The following is an 18,706-nucleotide window of genomic DNA, read 5'->3' on the forward strand; positions in this document are numbered from 1 at the left end:
TTATTTTGAAAATAATGTAAAAGAATTAAACATTTGATGGTAGAAACCCAGATGATAAAAAGAGAATGGTGGCAGCATTAGATAACTATGTAACACACATTTAATGTAGTTTAAGATTTATATTATTCTAAATATATAATGTTTATTCTTATCTGCTTTTAGCTTAATGGTTGGAGTGATGAAGATAGGATAGCTGAAATGAAAATATAATTTTTTAAATGCTTCGTTAATTTCTTACTAGATAAGAAAATTTCATATATATATATATATATATATATATATATATATATATATATATATATATATATATATATTTGTTTTCGTAAATTTTCACGGGTATATGTATGTAGATTGTTCTGAGTTCGGGTTTTGCCCTGTGTAATGTTTTGCATGTCTATGCGACGTTTCGGTGAAATCACATTCACCATCATCAGGCTGGAGTTCCAATCTTTGTGTTTTTGCAAATGAATATTAGCAACTGACATTTCTTCTTAGCACACACTACATGCTAAGAAGAAATGTCAGTTGCTAATATTCATTTGCAAAAACACAAAGATTGGAACTCCAGCCTGATGATGGTGAATGTGATTTCACCGAAACGTCGCATAGACATGCAAAACATTACACAGGGCAAAACCCGAACTCAGAACAATCTACATATATATATATATATATATATATATATATATATATATATATATATATATATATATATATATATATATATTGTTAGGCATTGATTTTATGTTTTCACTTATGTATGTTTTTTGAGATGGAGAAAAAATTAAAAAAAATTCTATGCCCCAAATGAGACTTTTTAAGTGGCATTTTCTTTCAGACTGTCACCGTTTCCGAGTGATAATAAACTGGCACACATCACTCTCCCTTGATACTCCCCCATCTTGTTTTGCTACATTAAGTGACAAAGCTGATGATTCAGTGGCTAAAATCTTAAACATAGACATAATGGGGATGTTATATCTGTTTGGTTGCGTGGGGGGGGGGGAAAGCTTTCTCTTGTAACTTTAAGCTAAATCATGAGGGTTTTGTGTTTTTGTTCCCCTGTAGCCAAAGATTTCATCCGACATCTTCTAGAACGGGACCCTGAGAAACGATTCACTTGTGAACAAGCTCTCCAACATCCCTGGTAAGTCCCAATATCTGAGGGGATAAACTTTTTTTCTTTTAACTAGTCTTCCACACTGCTCCAATTTTCATTCTCTCAATCTCTTAAAAGATTATGGATCTTGATATTTTTTTTTGAAGTTCTTCTACTGGCAGAGGATGGATAGAGAATAAAGAATTTTGCCCTGTCCTAACCTACTGCAGATGCTGGAGAGACCAATATTCTCTTATACCACTCTTATACTCACTATTGTGTTTTCTTTTTAAAAGTGGAAAATTAATCAAAATATTTTAAAAGTTAAAGTAAAAAGAATAACAAAATATGGATAGCCTAGAGAAAAGGAGGGCCAGAGCGGACATGATAGCAGTCTACAAGTATACGAGGGGATGTCACAGAGAGGAGGGGATCACTTTATTCTCCAGGGCACCAGAGGGCCGGACGAGGAACAGCGGCTGGAAGCTGACCAAGGAGAGATTCAACATGGAGATAAGGAGGAACTTCCTGACGATCAGAGAGATCAACCAATGGAACAACCTACCAGCGGACATTGTGAACTCCAACACTCTGGACATTTTTAAGAGAAGATTGAACTGCCACTTGACTGGTGTGCTATAGGGTTCCTGCTTGGGCAGGGGGTTGAACTTGATGGCCTTCATGGTCCCTTTCAACTCTAACAATAAATAAATAAATAAATTATATGCATCCCCTACTTCCACTACCTTAACCCATGCCCCCTGCTGTTGTGTTCCCATTTACTATGCACTTGTACTGTTTTGGGTGTAATGAAATGTAACAATCAGCATGTAGCAAAAAATAAACAAAATGGAAAAAAACCCACACTCATAGTAATAACCCCTCAAATGAGGAAAAGACAATTAATCACAAATTTCAGATCAGCATGACAAATAATCAAATCAAATAAATATAATATAATATAATATAATCGACAGGGTCTCAAATTTCATTTAGGGTCATATAAACCCGAGCACAATAGCAGGGTTAAAGTGTTTGCCTTTGGTTGGATATGTACAAAACCCCTCCAAGAAATTCCTATGATAGTGAGTAGCAAAGTCAGCAAGCCATCTTTGCCCTTTGAAGACCAGATAGTGTGGTTGAAGCCCAGGGTAAATCGGTTAGTGCTGGCAGATTTCTGCTTCTTGACAGGTGTGTTCCTTGTCAAGATTCCTGATTGTGTATAAGGAAATAGATCACGCACAATTCAGGAAATACTTCCTTCTCTTTTATACCTTTCAGGATCTCTGGGGATACAGCTCTGGAGAAGGATATTCATGGATCTGTGTGTGAGCAGATTCAGAAGAACTTTGCTCGCAGTCAATGGAAGGTAAGGTCAAAAAGTTGAAGGTCAACTCAAGATGGGGATGGGTCTGCATTCCTTGGGCACATCCTTTTTTAATTTCAAAGAAAGGGATACTGGATTTCCTACTTTTATCCTCTGACCTGTTAGTTGAATTATATCTTTTTAGCGAGACCTCGTTAAGGGTAGAAAAATAGAAGAGGAGCCTGCTGCAAAATTTAGCAGCTTAGTTCTCACCTTCTTGACACGATAGAGCTGCAGCTCACGAAAGCTGTACCTTTTAATTAAATTGGTTAGTGCTAGCAGATTTCTGCTTCTTGACAGGTGTGTTACTTGCCAAGATTCCTGTGAACAATGCCTGACTCTACAGTATTCAAACTCACATTTTTTGTGATTTGTTTTCATTCTGTGGCTCTTACACACCTCAAGCTTCCTCTCTCAACTTTTAAAAAACTTATCTTTTTTTGTAAAACCTGGTGGTGAAGCCTCCCCCTTGCCCCTCTGTGCTCCCAGTTCTTGTCACGTTTGAGAAAGAATACAGATTTGGCAGCATTCAACTTTGCTCACCATGCTTTAGTCTACATTTTAGACGGCAAATTGAGAAAGTAAATAAAACTTCCCTTTTGACCAAATTGTTCTGCTCTTCATGAAAACCAGGAAAGATTAATAGTGTTGGGCGAACCAAACTTGCACAGTTTGGACTTTAAAAGTCCGTGTTCAGGTTTGGCGTTTGTGCTGAACACCGCGAAGCGCCACCACCCGACTGTCATCTGCTGAGAAGAGGAGGAGGAGCCGGCCCCAGTGGCAGTGGAGGAAGGCGAACACCGGGGAGCTGTCGGCCGGTCAGGAGGCTGGGAGGGAGGCGCAAAAGGAGGTGGGGAATCCCACGATGGGATTCCGGGGACGGAGCTTTGATGACAAGGGGACTTCTTCCTGGCACGTGGCTTTATTTTGGCCAGCCAGGAAGAAGTATCCGTGACATCAAAGTTCCTCCCCTGGAATCCCATCGTGGGATTCCCCATCTCCTTTTGTTTGCAGCGCTGCTGCGGGGTCCTTTTCTGTAAAAATAAAATTATGGAAAAGGACCCCGCAGCAGCACTGCAAAAAAAAAGGAGGTGGGGAATCCCATGATGGGATTCCAGGGGCAGAGCTTTGACGACACGGAGACTTCTTCCTGGCGCGTGGCTTTATTTCGGCCAGCCAGGAAGAAGTTATTATTTTTATTTATTAGATTTGTATGCCGCCCCTCTCCGATGACTCATATCCGTGATGTCAAAGTTCCTCCCCCAGAATCCCATCATGGGATTCCCCACCTCCTTTTGTTTGCAGCGCTGCTGTGGGGTCCTTTTCCATAAAAATAAAAAAAATTAAAATTTAATTTAATTTTTTTTAAAAAAATTAAATTTTTATTTTTGTGGAAAAGGACCCCGCAGCAGTGCTGCAAACAAAAGCAGATGGGGAATCCCATGATGGGATTCCGGGAGCGGAGTTTTGACGACAGGGAGGATTCTGTCCTCCCTCCATTACTCTAGTGCCACACCCGAGGAGAGCCTGCGAGCAGCATGCACAACCTCCATCTCCCTCCTCGGCCCACCCTTCGCCACTTCTTTCTTTCTTTTTTTATTTTTTAGGCCGCCCTCCACGCTGGGGGGGGGGGAGGAGCAGGCCCACCGGTTCACGTTGCCGCTTACCGGCACGGATGAGCAGGTCGAGTTGGTTCTTGGGCCCCTCATGCAGGGAAGTCGCCATGTTTATGCCGCTGGAGCAAGCGGCAGCAGCGGCGGTGGCTTCGCATTGACCTGCAGGGGCTTCCTGGTGCTTGGGCGTGCACGCATCGGGATGCGCAGCCCCACTTGAAAGGATGTCTGCGTGCTTCTGCCACAGCCACCGCACATCGGTCAGCGCAGGGCCTCGTTCGGCCGGAGCTTCCTCTGTGCTCGCTCCTGGCCGGCTGCCCTGAAGCCAGTGCTCAACTCGCACTTCTCGCCCTCCCGGAAAAGGACGCAGCGTTGCAAACAAAAGGATCGTGGGGAATCCCACAATGGGATTCCAGGGGCGGAGCTTTGACATCACAGATACTTCTTTCTGACTGGCCGAAATAAAGCCACGATCCTTTTGTTTGCAGCGCTGCGTCCAAAGCTTTTTAAAATTTTTATTTTTACGGAAAAGGACCCCGCAGCAGCGCTGCAAGCAAAAGGAGATGGGGAATCCCACGATGGGATTCTGGGGGTGGGGCTTTGACATCACGGAGAAGTGTTTGGGTTCAGTTTCGTGTTCAGCGAAATTACCCGAACTCCGCGGCCAAGTTAGGGTGAGTTCACCAAACCCAAACTTCGTTGGGTTCGCCCAACACTAAAGATGAACTATAATTAAACTTAAATTTTGTATATTTTTTTTTCTTTTCTGTTTATTGATTACTGTTTTCATCTCTAAGGTTTTACTTTGTTCGGGTACTTAGTAATCCACACAATGTGTTCTGATCATTAGGTGGACTAGAATTAGAATTAAATAAAAATAAATGACACCAGCCTTCCTTTTTCATTGGTTCTACTTCAGTACTCAAGGTGATGTTTACAAAAAGTTAAGTTCAATATTTTAGAGAGGAAATCACCCTGAATTTCTTCAACACACTAACAGGTAAACTAATCCTTCATGGTGACAGGTTTGCTGCAATTCTATATATGACCCCTTCCAACTTTGGCTTATTTGATTATCTGCTGATTTGTGTTCTTTAATCAAAGGAGATATGATATCATTTTGTATATTACTCAGCTATTATTGTGAGCTTTGCAGCTGCCTACATAGCTGGGCTTATTAACACTGATGGATATGTTAATAGTTCCATTGATAACTTTCCCCTGGTAGCTTTTTTTCACCTGCTATGAAAAAAATAAAATAAATCAAGACAATTTTCCATCCTTCTGGAGGGTCTGATTCCCATTTTTGTTTTTTCAGCGAGCAATCAATGCCACATCCTTTTTACGCCATATCACCAAGATGGGACCAGGTGCAGAGGGTGAAGAAATTGGAGAGGCAACATCTGGAGGACAGCGTGGAAAATGGTGACCCCCCCCAGAGGTGGGTTCACTAAAGCAAAATATAACTTTAACATCAGCTTAGGTTTCTTTGAATCCCGTTTTTTACTGAATTATTACCTGTCTTAGATTGAGAAGGCCAGTTGCTGTTTTTAGGACTGCACACCAAAGAGTTTATTTAACTGCAGAAAAATGCTCATGTGCAGCTTTCGGTCTGTCACAATTAATATAGCTGTCTTTGCAAAACAAGTTTGCTTCCGGCTAATTTCATCCAGACTTCTGGATTGCCTAAAGCAATCCTTACATATACCAATACTATAAGTCAGTGAGGGCGAACATACAGCACGGGTGCCACAGGTGGCACGTGGAGTCATATCTGCTGGCACGCGAGCTGTTGCCCTAGCTCAGCTCCAGTGTGGATGTGTGTGCCGGCCAGCTGATTTTTGGCTCGCACAGAGGCTCTGGGAGGGCGTTTTTGGCTTCCAGAGAGCCTCCGGAGGGATGGGGCAGGGCGTTTTTACCCTCCCCTGGCTCCAGGGAAGCTTGGGGAGGGCGAAACATGAGCCTACTGGGCCCACCAGAAGTTGGGAAACAGGTCATTTCCAACCTCCAGAGGGCCTGAGTCGCCCCGAGTCTGCGGAGAGGGGCGGCATACAAATCTAAATAATAAATAAATAAATAAATAAATAAACAAACAAACAAACAAACAAACAAACAAACAAACAAATAAATAAAATAAATACTCTACTCTACCCTACTCTACGCTACTCTACTCTATCCTACTCTACGCTACTCTACTCTACTCTACCCTACTCTACTCTGCTCTACCCTACCTTATCTTACTCTACTCTACCCTACTCTACCCTACTCTACTCTACTCAACTCTACTTCATTCCATTCCAATTCCAATTCCCATTCCCATTTCTATTTCTACCCGTACAATACCAAAATGCATCTGATACTCATCTATAATCACACAAGAAAAACAGGGCTCAGAGGGAGGACCTCAAAACAGATAGGCTGCATCTGAGGAAGGCCGAGCAGGGAAAAAAGGGGTAGGGGCAACTTCTAGAGATTGTCCTCAGAGCAGGCACATTAGAATGATGAACCCTTGTCTTGTCCCACAGGTGCTTCAAGAGCCTGGGCCACTGCCTTGCATGAGCTACCCTCCTGCATGCGGCTTCACAGCCCCAACGCTGCGTCAGCACCCTCCTCCAAGTGTGGGGTATCCTTTCATTTTGTGCTCCCCATCCCCACCTGGGGATATCTCTGCCCCGAGGGGCTCAGGAGTTCAGTCAAGCCAAGAGCATCACTGTCCAGCCTGCTTTGAGCCGGCTCAAATGCAACCTGCCTGGGGCCAGAGGTCATCCTCCTGAAGCTGGTGGGAGCCTTTGCAATCTCGCTGCGTTACTCACCTCACTTCCATCCATGTTAGCCGTCGTCGAGGCCAGCAACCTACTGGAGAATCAGCGGCGGAGAACGCGGTGGCGGGAAGATAAAAAACTCTCAGCCATTCTTTGCCAGCTGTTGGGGTAAATTTCAAAATTGATTTGAGAAGCTATTTCTCCTCCTGCCCTCATGAGTCATTGGGGGATAGATTTCCACAGAGGGGAAAAGCTGGTGTTGCTGCAGGGATACACTGACAACTCTGTTGTTGGGACTTCTTTAGGAGGGAGTTGGGAGCTGCCACAGCAAAGTTGTCCTGAGATCTCTTGAATCTGAGCTGTCTTAGCTCCAGTTGAATCAGGACCAAAAGGAAATTGGATGGGTGCCTGGGGAGCCTTAGAAAGGGTATGCCTGCCTTCTGCCAGATTCCCCAAAGAATTATAACTTCCTTCTGATCTTAGAGCGATGTTGTAATCATTTAAAGTAAGTGAGTGAGATTTTGGATGGTTAAGATCACTGCTGAATATATGCAATGTTTTTAAAATGAGCTGCTTGTTTAAGAAGAAGCTTGTGCGACACCCAAAATATGGGTCACACTGCTGCATCTCCTTGGCCTAGGAAACAACTGGCCAATCTGATGCTTGACTTGTAGGTAATATAAAGCAAAGCTTGTTCCACCTGCTGTTGAATCTTCACGTCTGGGCTTGGTTGGGTTTTTAGTTTATATTGTAATTGTGAGGCTGGGGGAGACAATGTCAGAATTTGATGGGAAAGGGCCAGTGGGGTCCCGTCAGAAGAAGAAATGGACTTCTGGAGGAGCTTGATGCTCCAAGCTAATTACAATTAAAACTATTAGTGTAGTATCCCTCTTCCTGTAATAGAAGTGAACCACCATCTGTAGGATGGCTTGAGCATCTAGGCTGCTTCCATCCACGAATCTTTGTTTCCATTAGAGCATTGCTTTTCAGGTTTTGTACTTTGTGGGACTGGAATATGAATCCACGTGGTGTGTTTGCCTTTAGCGTTCCACTGCAAAAAAAAACCCATCGACATTAGCAAGCAGACTATGACAGGATCTTCTCAAACTTCTACAGGCCATCCCACCAAGCCTTTACTCTCTCAGGCCTTCTGGTTATTTTGAAAATGCATGTGCTGGTGCTTTGCACACCTGCACACTGTTTTTTTATTTATGCCAGAATATTATCAAGTTTTCAGTAAAGACTCCTAGTACAATTATTGTATTTTGGCATTTGGAAACAATAAAAGGGTTAACTTGCAACATTAAGAGGTCCCTTAAGGGTGTTAGATGGATTAAAAAATGTTCTGTAGACCAGTGTTTCCCAACCGTGGCAACTTGAAGATATCTGGACTTCAACTCCCAGAATTCCTCAGCCAGCGTTCGCCGGCTGGGGAATTCTGGGAGTTGAAGTCCAAATATCTTCAAGTTGCCAAGATTGGGAAACACTGCTGTAGACCACAGGTATCCTGATACCCTCAATTATAATGCTGGTGTGCATTTCCCCCCTCTTTTACGTCAATATTCCAAAGTAGCAAATAGGAACATTTTAAAAAGTACAGACATAGGGGCTATTTGCTTACATACATATGTAGGAATATATATATATATATGTCACATGTTTTTTTGCTGAATTTGAAAATTAAGGGAGACTAGGATAGATCTATTTCGGCCTTATTTTGGCCTCATCAGCTAGCCATACCCACTGGGACTTGAACCTGCAACCTTTGCCTTGTAAGGCAGAGAATTATCTTCTAGGCTACAGTATCCAATATATATTGAACTTGAAAGGGAAAGAGGAAAAGGATCAATAGAGGTGAGATATAGAGCAAATTATATATATATTTAAAAAGCAAATGTGCTTTGAAATTTTATTTTTATCGTTTCAAATAATCATAATCCTGGAATATAGGAGTAAGTGAACCGGGGCATTTTCTCAAAATTTTTGAGAATGAAGAATTTGCAGGATTTTTTTTTTTTACTTTGTAGAATAGTGTTTCCATTTTGTTTCTAGCTAAATGGATTATCTGTGATAAAGAGAAAAAAAGGGGGAAAAAGCAACGTGTAGGCGTAGTGGAGGTATTAATGACCAAAGGATGATTTTAAAAATCCCTCTGTTGATATTTTAGCAAATGTTTTGCTAGCACATGTTAAGAAGGTCTGATCGGGCATCCACTGCAAGTGGAATGAGACCTGGTCTTTGAAACGGAGCCACGGATGCTCCCCCACCCCAAACAATAGAGTAGCCACACAAGATTTCCAACATAAAGACAGTGCTTGACAGGGAAACAGGTAGCAAGGCCAGTAGTTATATTCCACCTTTTGCACCACCTGTCTGTAGCTTGCCTGCTGGACTGGACATTTGCTTTGCTGAGTTGCTTGGAGTGAAGAGACTTTCTCAAGATTCTTGGTGGGATGGGTGAGAATCGTTTTCTGTCATGCTTCCCTCCCCTATACAAATGTGTCAAATAAACTGGTGAAAACAGGAATGTGGTTGTGGAACGACTCTCTTTGTTCAGCGAAACAGTGATAATCTCTTTCTCCCTCACGAGGTCTAGAGGTTTGTCTTCCTTCTCCAGAAGATCTGGGGAATCCCATCGATATGTTTGGTTGGAATATTCTGCATGCATCCGAACAAGCTTTAGCAGGCGGGCACTGGAACTTCCATTTGCAAGCTGAGGCCTCTCTTACCTATTTCCTGTTGAGGCTGTTGATGAATTAAGCTGGAAGCTTGAGGGTGTTGCAAAGTCCCTGAGGGGAACGAAGTCTTCAGAGGGACTTAGAGCAACCCCAGCCATGGGGGGTCACTCACGAACGCGAATCCTAGAAAGAAAACTTGGACACATTTCTCTCTGGGTGAAATGACAAAGTATTGAGCTGTGCACGTCCTTTTATTGGGGGGATATGTAAATTGGGAACGATTATACGTACATGTCAAGTGATATACAAACATCCAGTTACGTAACTCTAAGATATGACACAACTTCCGAGTCCTTCCTATCTACATATAGCACGTAACTAGTTTCTACTGAACAAATGTCTCTCATGGCCAATTTCCTGGGCCCCTTTGTTGTTAATACAGCTATCTCCTGTTTACCACAAAGCAAGGTCTGTTATCGCAGTCTTTGTCCTGTTTACCCCAGGAAATGGAAATTGCATCCTTTGATCACACAGTTCTCATCCTGCTGACACATTCTTGTTATTCGAGGAGAGTTACTTCGAACCGCTTTATGGCCAGTCACTTCCTAAAGCAGATTTCACCAGAAATGCAGACTCACTATGTGACCTTTACGTACAGCCCTGTTCTGGCTAATGGAATAAAAGAGTATAAAGCATTTATGTCAGAAGTACAGATATCAAATCCTATCCTAACATTATGCTATGGCAGCTACAGAAGCTGGGGGGGGAGAACCCATTGTGCAATTCATCCAGCTGCAATGGTTCAAACAACCTGGGCTATCAAAAACAGTACATACGTGTTTTGGGGTTGGTGAGTAGCATTGCTTCTTTCCCGTCAGTCTGCTGCTTGGAGAATATCAGCAGCTTATTAGAGTTTCCTGCATAAAAATCAAAACCAGCTTCCTTCTATCCAGTGGTGGGCCTCTATGGCCAGCAAATTTAACATCCAATGCGCACAAAGAGGCCAAATGAGAAACCTGATGCTCAAGCTAGAGAAAGCCAGCTGAATGGATTGGCCAAATGTTGCCATGATGTTCAATGGCAACATTTGGCCAATCCATTCAGCATGTCTCAAGACAAATGCTTGGGCATGGAGCTTGAGATGGATCGTTGGCACCTTTTCTTACCTGCAGCTGTCAACAAGAAAACTTATGTATTAAGGTTTAAAGTGTAACTGTTTACTCCAAGATCCGCTCTCCGAAGTGGGAAAATAAAGACACCTGATTGGTTGAATCAACTGGCAGTCCTCTATTTAAAGAGAGAGCTTCCTGGCTGGTTCCTCTGCTGGATCTTGCTACTATACAATAAAGAGCTGTTAGTTACTGATGTCTCCAAGTGTCTTCACAAAAATACCATACTAAGTAGTTTCCAACAGATTAAATGTACTTTGCCCTAGGCCACAAACGATGAAACTCACACTAGTGTACATAGAATGCTATTAATTTTCTCAGATTCCAGAACATCATTGAATCCCATATGATTACAAGACATTGCCTACTCATCATGCATGGTCCTGCCCATGTGGTACCCAATCCTTAAGGAATATGAGCAATGTTATTGGTAAATAATCTAACATGTGTCACAGTGGCTGCAAGAACACTGTCCTTTGTAATCTTATGGCTATCCTCATACACTTATTGGCTTTTTACACTCCGTTAAGACTAGCTCTAAACACACGGACCTGAAATATTTGAATGTGAGACAGTGTGTGGAAGATGGAATAATCAAACTAGAATATTGTGAGAGTACTGATAACAGAGCTGACAATTTTACCAAGGCACAAGGTGCTAAAATACATGCTGAGTAGTGTAATGGGTACAATATGAAACAATGAATGGAAACTATTGTCAACCCCTAGGGGGGAGATTGTTAGTATATAGAACATAACCTACTTGGGTGTTGCCATACAGTAGCTAACCATGTTAGCCTGTAAAAAGTGTAAAGACTGTACCTTTAAGGAAATATTACTGGCTGGCCATAAGAGGGCGCCAACACCATTCCCTTTGGGGGGAGTTACTTTGTTAGAGATATATTTTGTCGTGAGCTGTATTCTTGCTGTGTGCATGGCTTGTAAACTTAAAGTATTATATTGTTGAGTCTGTATATTTGTAAATAATAATATTGTTGTATATAGATTGATACTAAGTCTGAGTCATTGTCTGGCAAATCCACATCTCCTACAACATGTTTCCCAACCTTGGCAACTTGAAGATATCTGGACTTCAACTCCCAGAATTCCCCAGCCAGCATTCGCTGGCTGGGGAATTCTGGGAGTGGAAGTCCAAATATCCTTAAATTGCCAAGGTTGGGAAACACTGTCCTACACCACAACAACTCTGCTTAATGTGTGTTGAAGGTTTCGTACCAAGACATACTAACAGAAGGAGTCAGGGATGCCAGTAATGTATGGCTTGACCAAGAAGTGATCTCGCAATGTCAAAGGATTGGTAATTATGTCCTCTTTATTCAGACCACATGTCCTATACTTGGAGATGAACATCAGATCTATGTGATGATCTCCATTGGGGGTTAGATATTCCAGGACGAGCTAGTTTTGTCTTGAAATCTTCAGCAAATTTGGACATGGTGCGGAATTGAAGTCCCTTAGCATTATAAGCCTGGGGCAGCTCTCTCATCTGTCCTAGATCTAGGAGCTCAGGGAAAGCTGCTGACGGACTAGATCAGTGGTTTTCAACCTGGGGGTCGGGACCTTTTTGAGAGTCAAATGACCACTTCAGGGGGGTCGCCTAAGACCATGGGGAAAGACAAATTTCCCATGGTGTTACATACTATAGCTTCTATTCTGGCACCTTAGAACATGTTTCTACAATCCAACCAATAAGGCGTTTACAGTGGGCATGTCCCTCTGACGTTCCTGCCAATCAACTTAAAGCTCTGTTGGGAGAATTGGCGCTAGACTTATGGTTGGGGGTCACCACAACATGATGAACTGTATTAAGGGGTCGTGCATTAGAAAGGTTGAGAACCCCTAGACTAGATCTCCAACTTCACTTAACCACGTGTCAGTAATACGCACCAGATTCTCTTGTTCATCCACCCACCCACCGCATTGTAAATGGATGAGGTCGTATTTCAGATGGACCTTGTGCTCACCACCAGCAACCTAACTCCATTGTAGCTTAGTACCTGTATGAATCCAGTCAATATAATTTGCAAATCATGGATGTTATGAGGTTAGTACAAAGTATGAATCAGACCTGTTGTAACTTCTATTTTGGTCTCAGAGTTCAGATGTGAAAAAGCATGATTGTAAAGAAGAATTAAGATATATTAATAAATAAAATAATAATAAAATATATTAAAGGGTTAAATAAGGTCCAGGAGGGAAGTGTTTTTAATAGGAAAGTGAACACAAGAACAAGGGGGCACAATCTGAAGTTAGTTGGGGGAAAGATCAAAAGCAACATGAGAAAATATTATTTTACTGAAAGAGTAGTAGATCCTTGGAACATACTTCCAGCAGACATGATAGATAAATCCACAGTAACTGAATTTAAACATGCCTGGGATAAACATGTATCCATCCTAAGATAAAATGCAGGAAATAGCATAAGGGCAGACTAGATGGACCATGAGGTCTTTTTCTGCCGTCAGATATCTATGTTTCTATGATATACATATAGAATAAGATCATTTTTTTGGACAACATGGGTGGTTTTGCATGTGATCCAAATTCAAATATATTAAGAAAAGCAATTCTCTACCTCAGAGCTCCTGGGTTATGTAAGCTTAAGAGTAAGGTGGGAAATATTTCTTTTTTCCTTTCAGGAAATATCTGATGTTGCTTGGGTTTTTTTGTATGCACGTACAGAGAAACTGAGTTTCTGGGTAGGCTGCAATTGGAAAGTTACTCTCCTTATTTTCCCGCCCTTCCTTCTGTCCCATCTGTTCACCATTTCCACCCGCTGTGTAACGCACCTGCCAACTTGCTTCTCATAACACAAGGAGGAGAATGAAGGACAAAGAGAGCCGAGAATAAATGAACAAGAGAAAACTTGTTGGTGTCTTGATACCCACTTTGCTTGTTATGGCTCAACCCAGAAAATTCCTGGGTTATGGAAATACTATCCTCTGTTTATATTGGCTTCAGTCTCTAAAAACGTCTTATTTTAAAATCTACAGGGTGAGTTGCATAGGTTTATTAGCAGGTGAGTAAATAGAAGTTAAATGAAGTCGTTTTGGAGACCAGGAAAAAATTCAAACTATTAAAGTGGCATGTGAAGAGATGCTTCTTTCTTTCTTTCTTTCTTTCTTTCTTTCTTTCTTTCTTTCTTTCCTTCTTTCCTTCCTTCCTTTTTCTCTCTCTATTTCTCTCTCTCTCTCTCTTTTTCTTCCTTCCTTCCCCCTCCCCGCACTCTTTCCTTTCTTCTCTTACGTAGAGGGTAATAAGTTAAACAATTGTGCCATGATTGAAGGGACATTTACAATATATCTTTTGAAGCGGATCAGCCTTTCTCCACACAATATACTGTGTTCCCTTGATTTTTGCGGGTTCGAAATTCGCGAAAAGTCTATACCACGGTTTTTCAACAATATTAATTAAAAAACACTTTGCGGTTTCCCCCCCCTATAACAAGGTTTTTCCCACCCGATGATGTCATATGTCATCGCCAAACTTTCATTCACCTTTAATAAATACTTTTTTGAATAAACTTTAATAAATAAACATGGTGAGTAATAATCTAAATGGTTGCTATGGGAATGGGAAATTGCAATTTAGGGGTTTAAAGTGTTAAGGGAAGGCTTGTGATACTGTTCATAGCCAAAAATAGTGTATTTACTTCCGCATCTCTACTTCGCGGAAATTCGATTTTCGTGGGCGGTCTCGGAACGCATCCCCCGTGAAAATCGAGGGAACACTGTACTCTAGGAACATTGGACTGGGGTGATGGGAATGATCAGCCAGCACTGGAACCAGTTCATTTATCTACTTGGACCATGCTGGCAAAGATGAAAGCTAAAGTTACCATGAACCTATAGGATTTTAAATGATTAAAGCATAGTCACTTTCATTTGGAAGGATATGGAGCAAGGAAAAAAATCCATTGTAAATGCAGATTTTTTTTGGTCCTGCATTTAGGTCACCCTTGCTCCTTACCAGAGGTGGGTTCCTCCTGGTTCAGACTGGTTTTATGGGACTGGTAGTAACTGTTCTGTCTGGGTTCCCCCAGACCTCAACACCAACTGGAAAAAACAGCCAGACACTCTGGTAAAAGCCAAAAGTATTTTATAGCTGGAAAAAATAAACACAGAGGAAAACCTGTTCTTCCCAACAGACAGGCTATAATACTTTACAGCAGAGTCCTGATGTCCAGACAATACAGCAAGCTTCTTGCTGACACACCCACCCCAAGGTTTCAGTAGTCAAAGGCACAAACCAGGATTCCAAGACGCCAAAGTTCACAGCCAGGTCCCAAGACTCTCAAAGATAAAACTCCACAAGCCAGGAAGGGTGGGTCTGCCTTTTAGCCTTTCCAAAGAGCACCACACCCAAACCCAGCTGTTGCCTCTTTAATGCTGAAAGTACTTAGCCAATTGATCCCTTCTCTGAGTAGCTCTTCTCTGTCGCAGATCAATTATGGCTTGTGCATTTTCCTCTAAGGAATCCAGGCTGCTTGCTGGGGAGAGCTCCCTCTGGGGGGACTCTGGCTGTCCTCCCTCTTCTTCAGCCTGGGATTCCTCCTCCTCGTCTGCCTGCACCTCCTGTTCCTCAGCCTCTCCCTCTGAGCTGGAAACCGACAGAAGATCAGCCGTTCCCTGAGGGGCCTCAGACGGAACCACAACAGTAACTTGGCAACTTGGGTCCATAGATCCGGCAGAGACCCAGGCCTACCAAACCCCCAAACTGACTCTTGGAGACGCTATAGGTGCTGCTATTTATTTTTTTATTTATTCATTCATTCATTCATTCATTCATTCATTCATTCATTCATTTATTCCAATATACAATAATACACAATGAAGGTAATAGAGGACAACTTCGAGGAAATAGAATTAGAGAAAGAATAGAAGAGAGAATATAGGATAAAATAAATCGATGAGAGAATAGAAGAAAGATATAGGGATAGAAGGGAAGATATACGGGATCTAGGACAGACAATAGGACAGGGATCAGAAGGCACTCTAGTGCACTTATGTACGGCCCTTACTGACCTCTTAGGAATCTGGAGAAGTCAACCGTGGACAGTCTAAGGGTAAAATGTTGGGGGTTAGGGGATGCTACTACGGAGTCTGGCAATCAGTTCCACGCTTCAACAACTCTATTACTAAAGTCGTATTTTTTACAGTCAAGTTTGGAGCGGTTAATATTGAGCTTGAATCTGTTACGTGCTGTTGTATTGTTGTGGTTGAAGCAGGAGAGACAATAGGACAGGCAGGACGTTGCAGCATATAATCTTGTGGGCAATGCTTCGATCATGTTTAAGGTGTCTTAGTTCTAAGCTTTCTAGGCCCAGGATTGTAAGTTTAGTTTCGTAGGGAATTCTGTTACGGGAGGAGGAATGCAGGGCTCTTCTGGTGAAGTATCTCTGGATGTTTTCAAGAGTGTTAATGTGCACGCCACAAAACACAAAAAAACCCAGAACCCATCCCGACACTTACACTGTAAAACGGCTGTTTACACAGGCTGGCTATTGCCTCTTGACACTACACCCCAAACCTGAGATGCTTCTTCCCCATCACCCTTTTGTGGTCTAAAGCAGGGGTCTCCAACCTTGGCAACTTTAAGACTTGTGGACTTCAGCTCCCAGAATTCATCAGCCAGCAAAGCAAACCTGGTTGAGGAATTCTGGGAGTTGAAGTCCACAAGTCTTAAAGTTACCAAAGTTGGAGACTTCTAGTCTAAAGCAGTATTTCTCAATTTTGACAACTTTAAAATGCATGGACTTTAGCTCCCAGAATACTTGGAATGCTGGCTGGGGAATTCTGGTAGTCGAAATCCACATAAAATTGCCAAAGTTGAGAAACCTGCTCTGAAGATACAGTCTCCATTGCATCAAAGTTGACCCATGTTGACGTTTTGACACGGTTGTACAGGTTCCTGAGCAATGACAGAGAAGTGGCTTCCCATTAGCTTTTCCTGCCACGTTCTTTAGATCAGTGTTTCCCAACCTTGGCAACTTGAAGATATCTGGACTTCAACTCCCAGAATTCCCCAGCCAGCGTTCGCTGGCTGGGGAATTCTGGGAGTTGAAGCCCAAATAGCTTAAAGTTGCCAAGGTTGGGAAACACTGCTTTAGATGTTACACAGGCAGCCTTGGAATTTTTCTCCACAGCCGAGTACTAACCAGGTCTGATTTGACTCCTTTTGATACAGCTTCCAACATCATGGCTGTTTTTGTGATAAGGCAAGTTGAATTGGGTGGGGGGGATGTAGAAACACAGCATGGCAAAAACCTAACTATTCTGTGAAGAAAGCTGTGGAGCAGGATTGAGAGAGAAAGCAGTTGGCCAACTTGTCTACTACCATAGTTGACCTGTCTTCCCATTCCCTCCACCCCCAAGGACCTAGACCAGTGATGGTGAATGTTTTTTGTCTTAGGTGCCGAAAGAGCATGTGGGCACACTATCGCGCATGCAAGACTGCCCACACCCATAATTCAATGTCTGGGGTGGGCAAAAACAGTTTCCCTCACCCCCTGGAGGCCCTCTGGAGGGCAGAAATGGCCTGTTTCCCAACTTCTGGTGGGGCCAGTAGGCTCATGTTTTGCCCTCCCCAGGCTCCAAAGGCTTCCCTGGAGCTGGGGGAAGGTAAAAACGCCCTCCCCCATCCCTCTGGAGGCTCCCTAGAAGCCAAAAACACCCTCCCAGAGCCTCTGTGTGAACTGAAAATCAGAGGGCTGGTACACACATGCATGTTGGACCTGAGCTGGGACAATGGCTCGTGTGCCGGCAGATATGGCTCTGCGTGCCATCTGTGGCACCCGTGCCATAGATTCGCCATCACTGACCTAGACACTGAGAAGACTGAGGCACCAGAAAACTGAGTTTAAATCCCATCTTGAACACAAAGCCAACTGGATGACTTTAGGAATAGCAATAGTGTTTAGACTTATACACCACTTCACAGTGCTTTACAGCCCTCTCTAAGCTGTTTACAGAGAATAAGCATATTGCCCCCAAGAATCTGGGTCCTCATTTTACTGACCTTGGAAGGATGAGAGTCTGAGTCTACTGAGATTCGATCTGCCAAACTGCTGGCAGCCGGTGACCAGCACAAGTAGCTTGAAGTACTGCACTCTAACCACTGCGCCACCGAGGCTTTGGCTTTGGAACAGTCATTTTCTCTCAGCTCTAGGAAGCAGACAAGGGTGAATCCCTTCTGAAGACCCTTGCTAAGAAAACTGCAAGGGACTGCAAGCTCTATCCAGCCAGTGTCCCCAAAAAACCAGACAGGATTAACCAGAGGGGGAAAAAAGAAGTTCATCTCTCTTCCAGTAGATGGCAGGCACGCCCCTTTTTCAGAGTCTGGGGATGTGTTGGCGTCTCATGCTAATTTGGTGGGTGTTATGAGGCTGCTGGCAATGCCAAGAGAGTTATGCAACCGTGGCTGATGACAAATCCCTCTTGTCTCCTGGCTGAATCACACCTCCCCACGCAAGGCATTGGAACCGCGCAAAACAACCCCCCCCTCCTCCTCCTCCTCCGGACTGATTTCCCCCTCAGTGGCCCTACCTGACTGCCCTTCCTGGGCTCTTAGAGTGCTTATCCCTGCCACTTATTTGCGGAGTGCAGAAAAAGATGCCGCAGCCTGTTCTGTGGGCGTATAGAAGGAAGGAGGCTAAAAGTGTGGAACAAGAGAAGCAAGTGGGACTTAGACCGTAGATGGCCTCTTGCAATGAATCCCACCCACCCCCTGCCTCCCGGGCTGCCTCTTCCCCTGCAGAGTCTGTACAGTTGAAGCAGGATCCAGGAAGCCCCCAGGAAATCTGGGGATAAAGTTGCCAACTGAACAGGAAAAACACTGACTGAGTTTGCTACCAGTCTCCTGTTTAGGAGCAGCTTGATTTGCAGAAACAAGTCCTTAGAGCTCTTCACAGTTCTGAGGTGTGTTATCAGCACTGCACCTGTTCAGATGCCAAGAATGGATTCGCGTGCTTTGAACAGTCATAAAGATAAGGGTCCCTCAA

At 43.2% G+C, this 18,706-nt stretch overlaps 1 protein-coding gene across 4 annotated transcripts in view; it reads left to right on the plus strand.

Annotated features, from left to right (window-relative positions):
- Positions 1–9,363, plus strand: part of PNCK (pregnancy up-regulated nonubiquitous CaM kinase) — a 68,065-nt gene extending 58,702 nt beyond the window's left edge. For all 4 annotated transcript variants that reach the window (XM_070741355.1, XM_070741356.1, XM_070741357.1 and 1 more), the window contains 4 exons: positions 1,069–1,147; positions 2,381–2,468; positions 5,397–5,519; positions 6,604–9,363. In XM_070741355.1, coding sequence (XP_070597456.1) covers positions 1,069–1,147; positions 2,381–2,468; positions 5,397–5,507 — 278 coding nt within the window. In that variant the 3' untranslated portion in view covers positions 5,508–5,519; positions 6,604–9,363. The remainder of the gene's footprint in view (positions 1–1,068; positions 1,148–2,380; positions 2,469–5,396; positions 5,520–6,603) is intronic.
- Positions 9,364–18,706: the final 9,343 nt, after the last annotated feature.

The sequence above is a fragment of the Erythrolamprus reginae genome, chromosome 2 (genome assembly GCF_031021105.1).
Source record: "Erythrolamprus reginae isolate rEryReg1 chromosome 2, rEryReg1.hap1, whole genome shotgun sequence".
Lineage (NCBI taxonomy): Eukaryota > Metazoa > Chordata > Lepidosauria > Squamata > Dipsadidae > Erythrolamprus > Erythrolamprus reginae.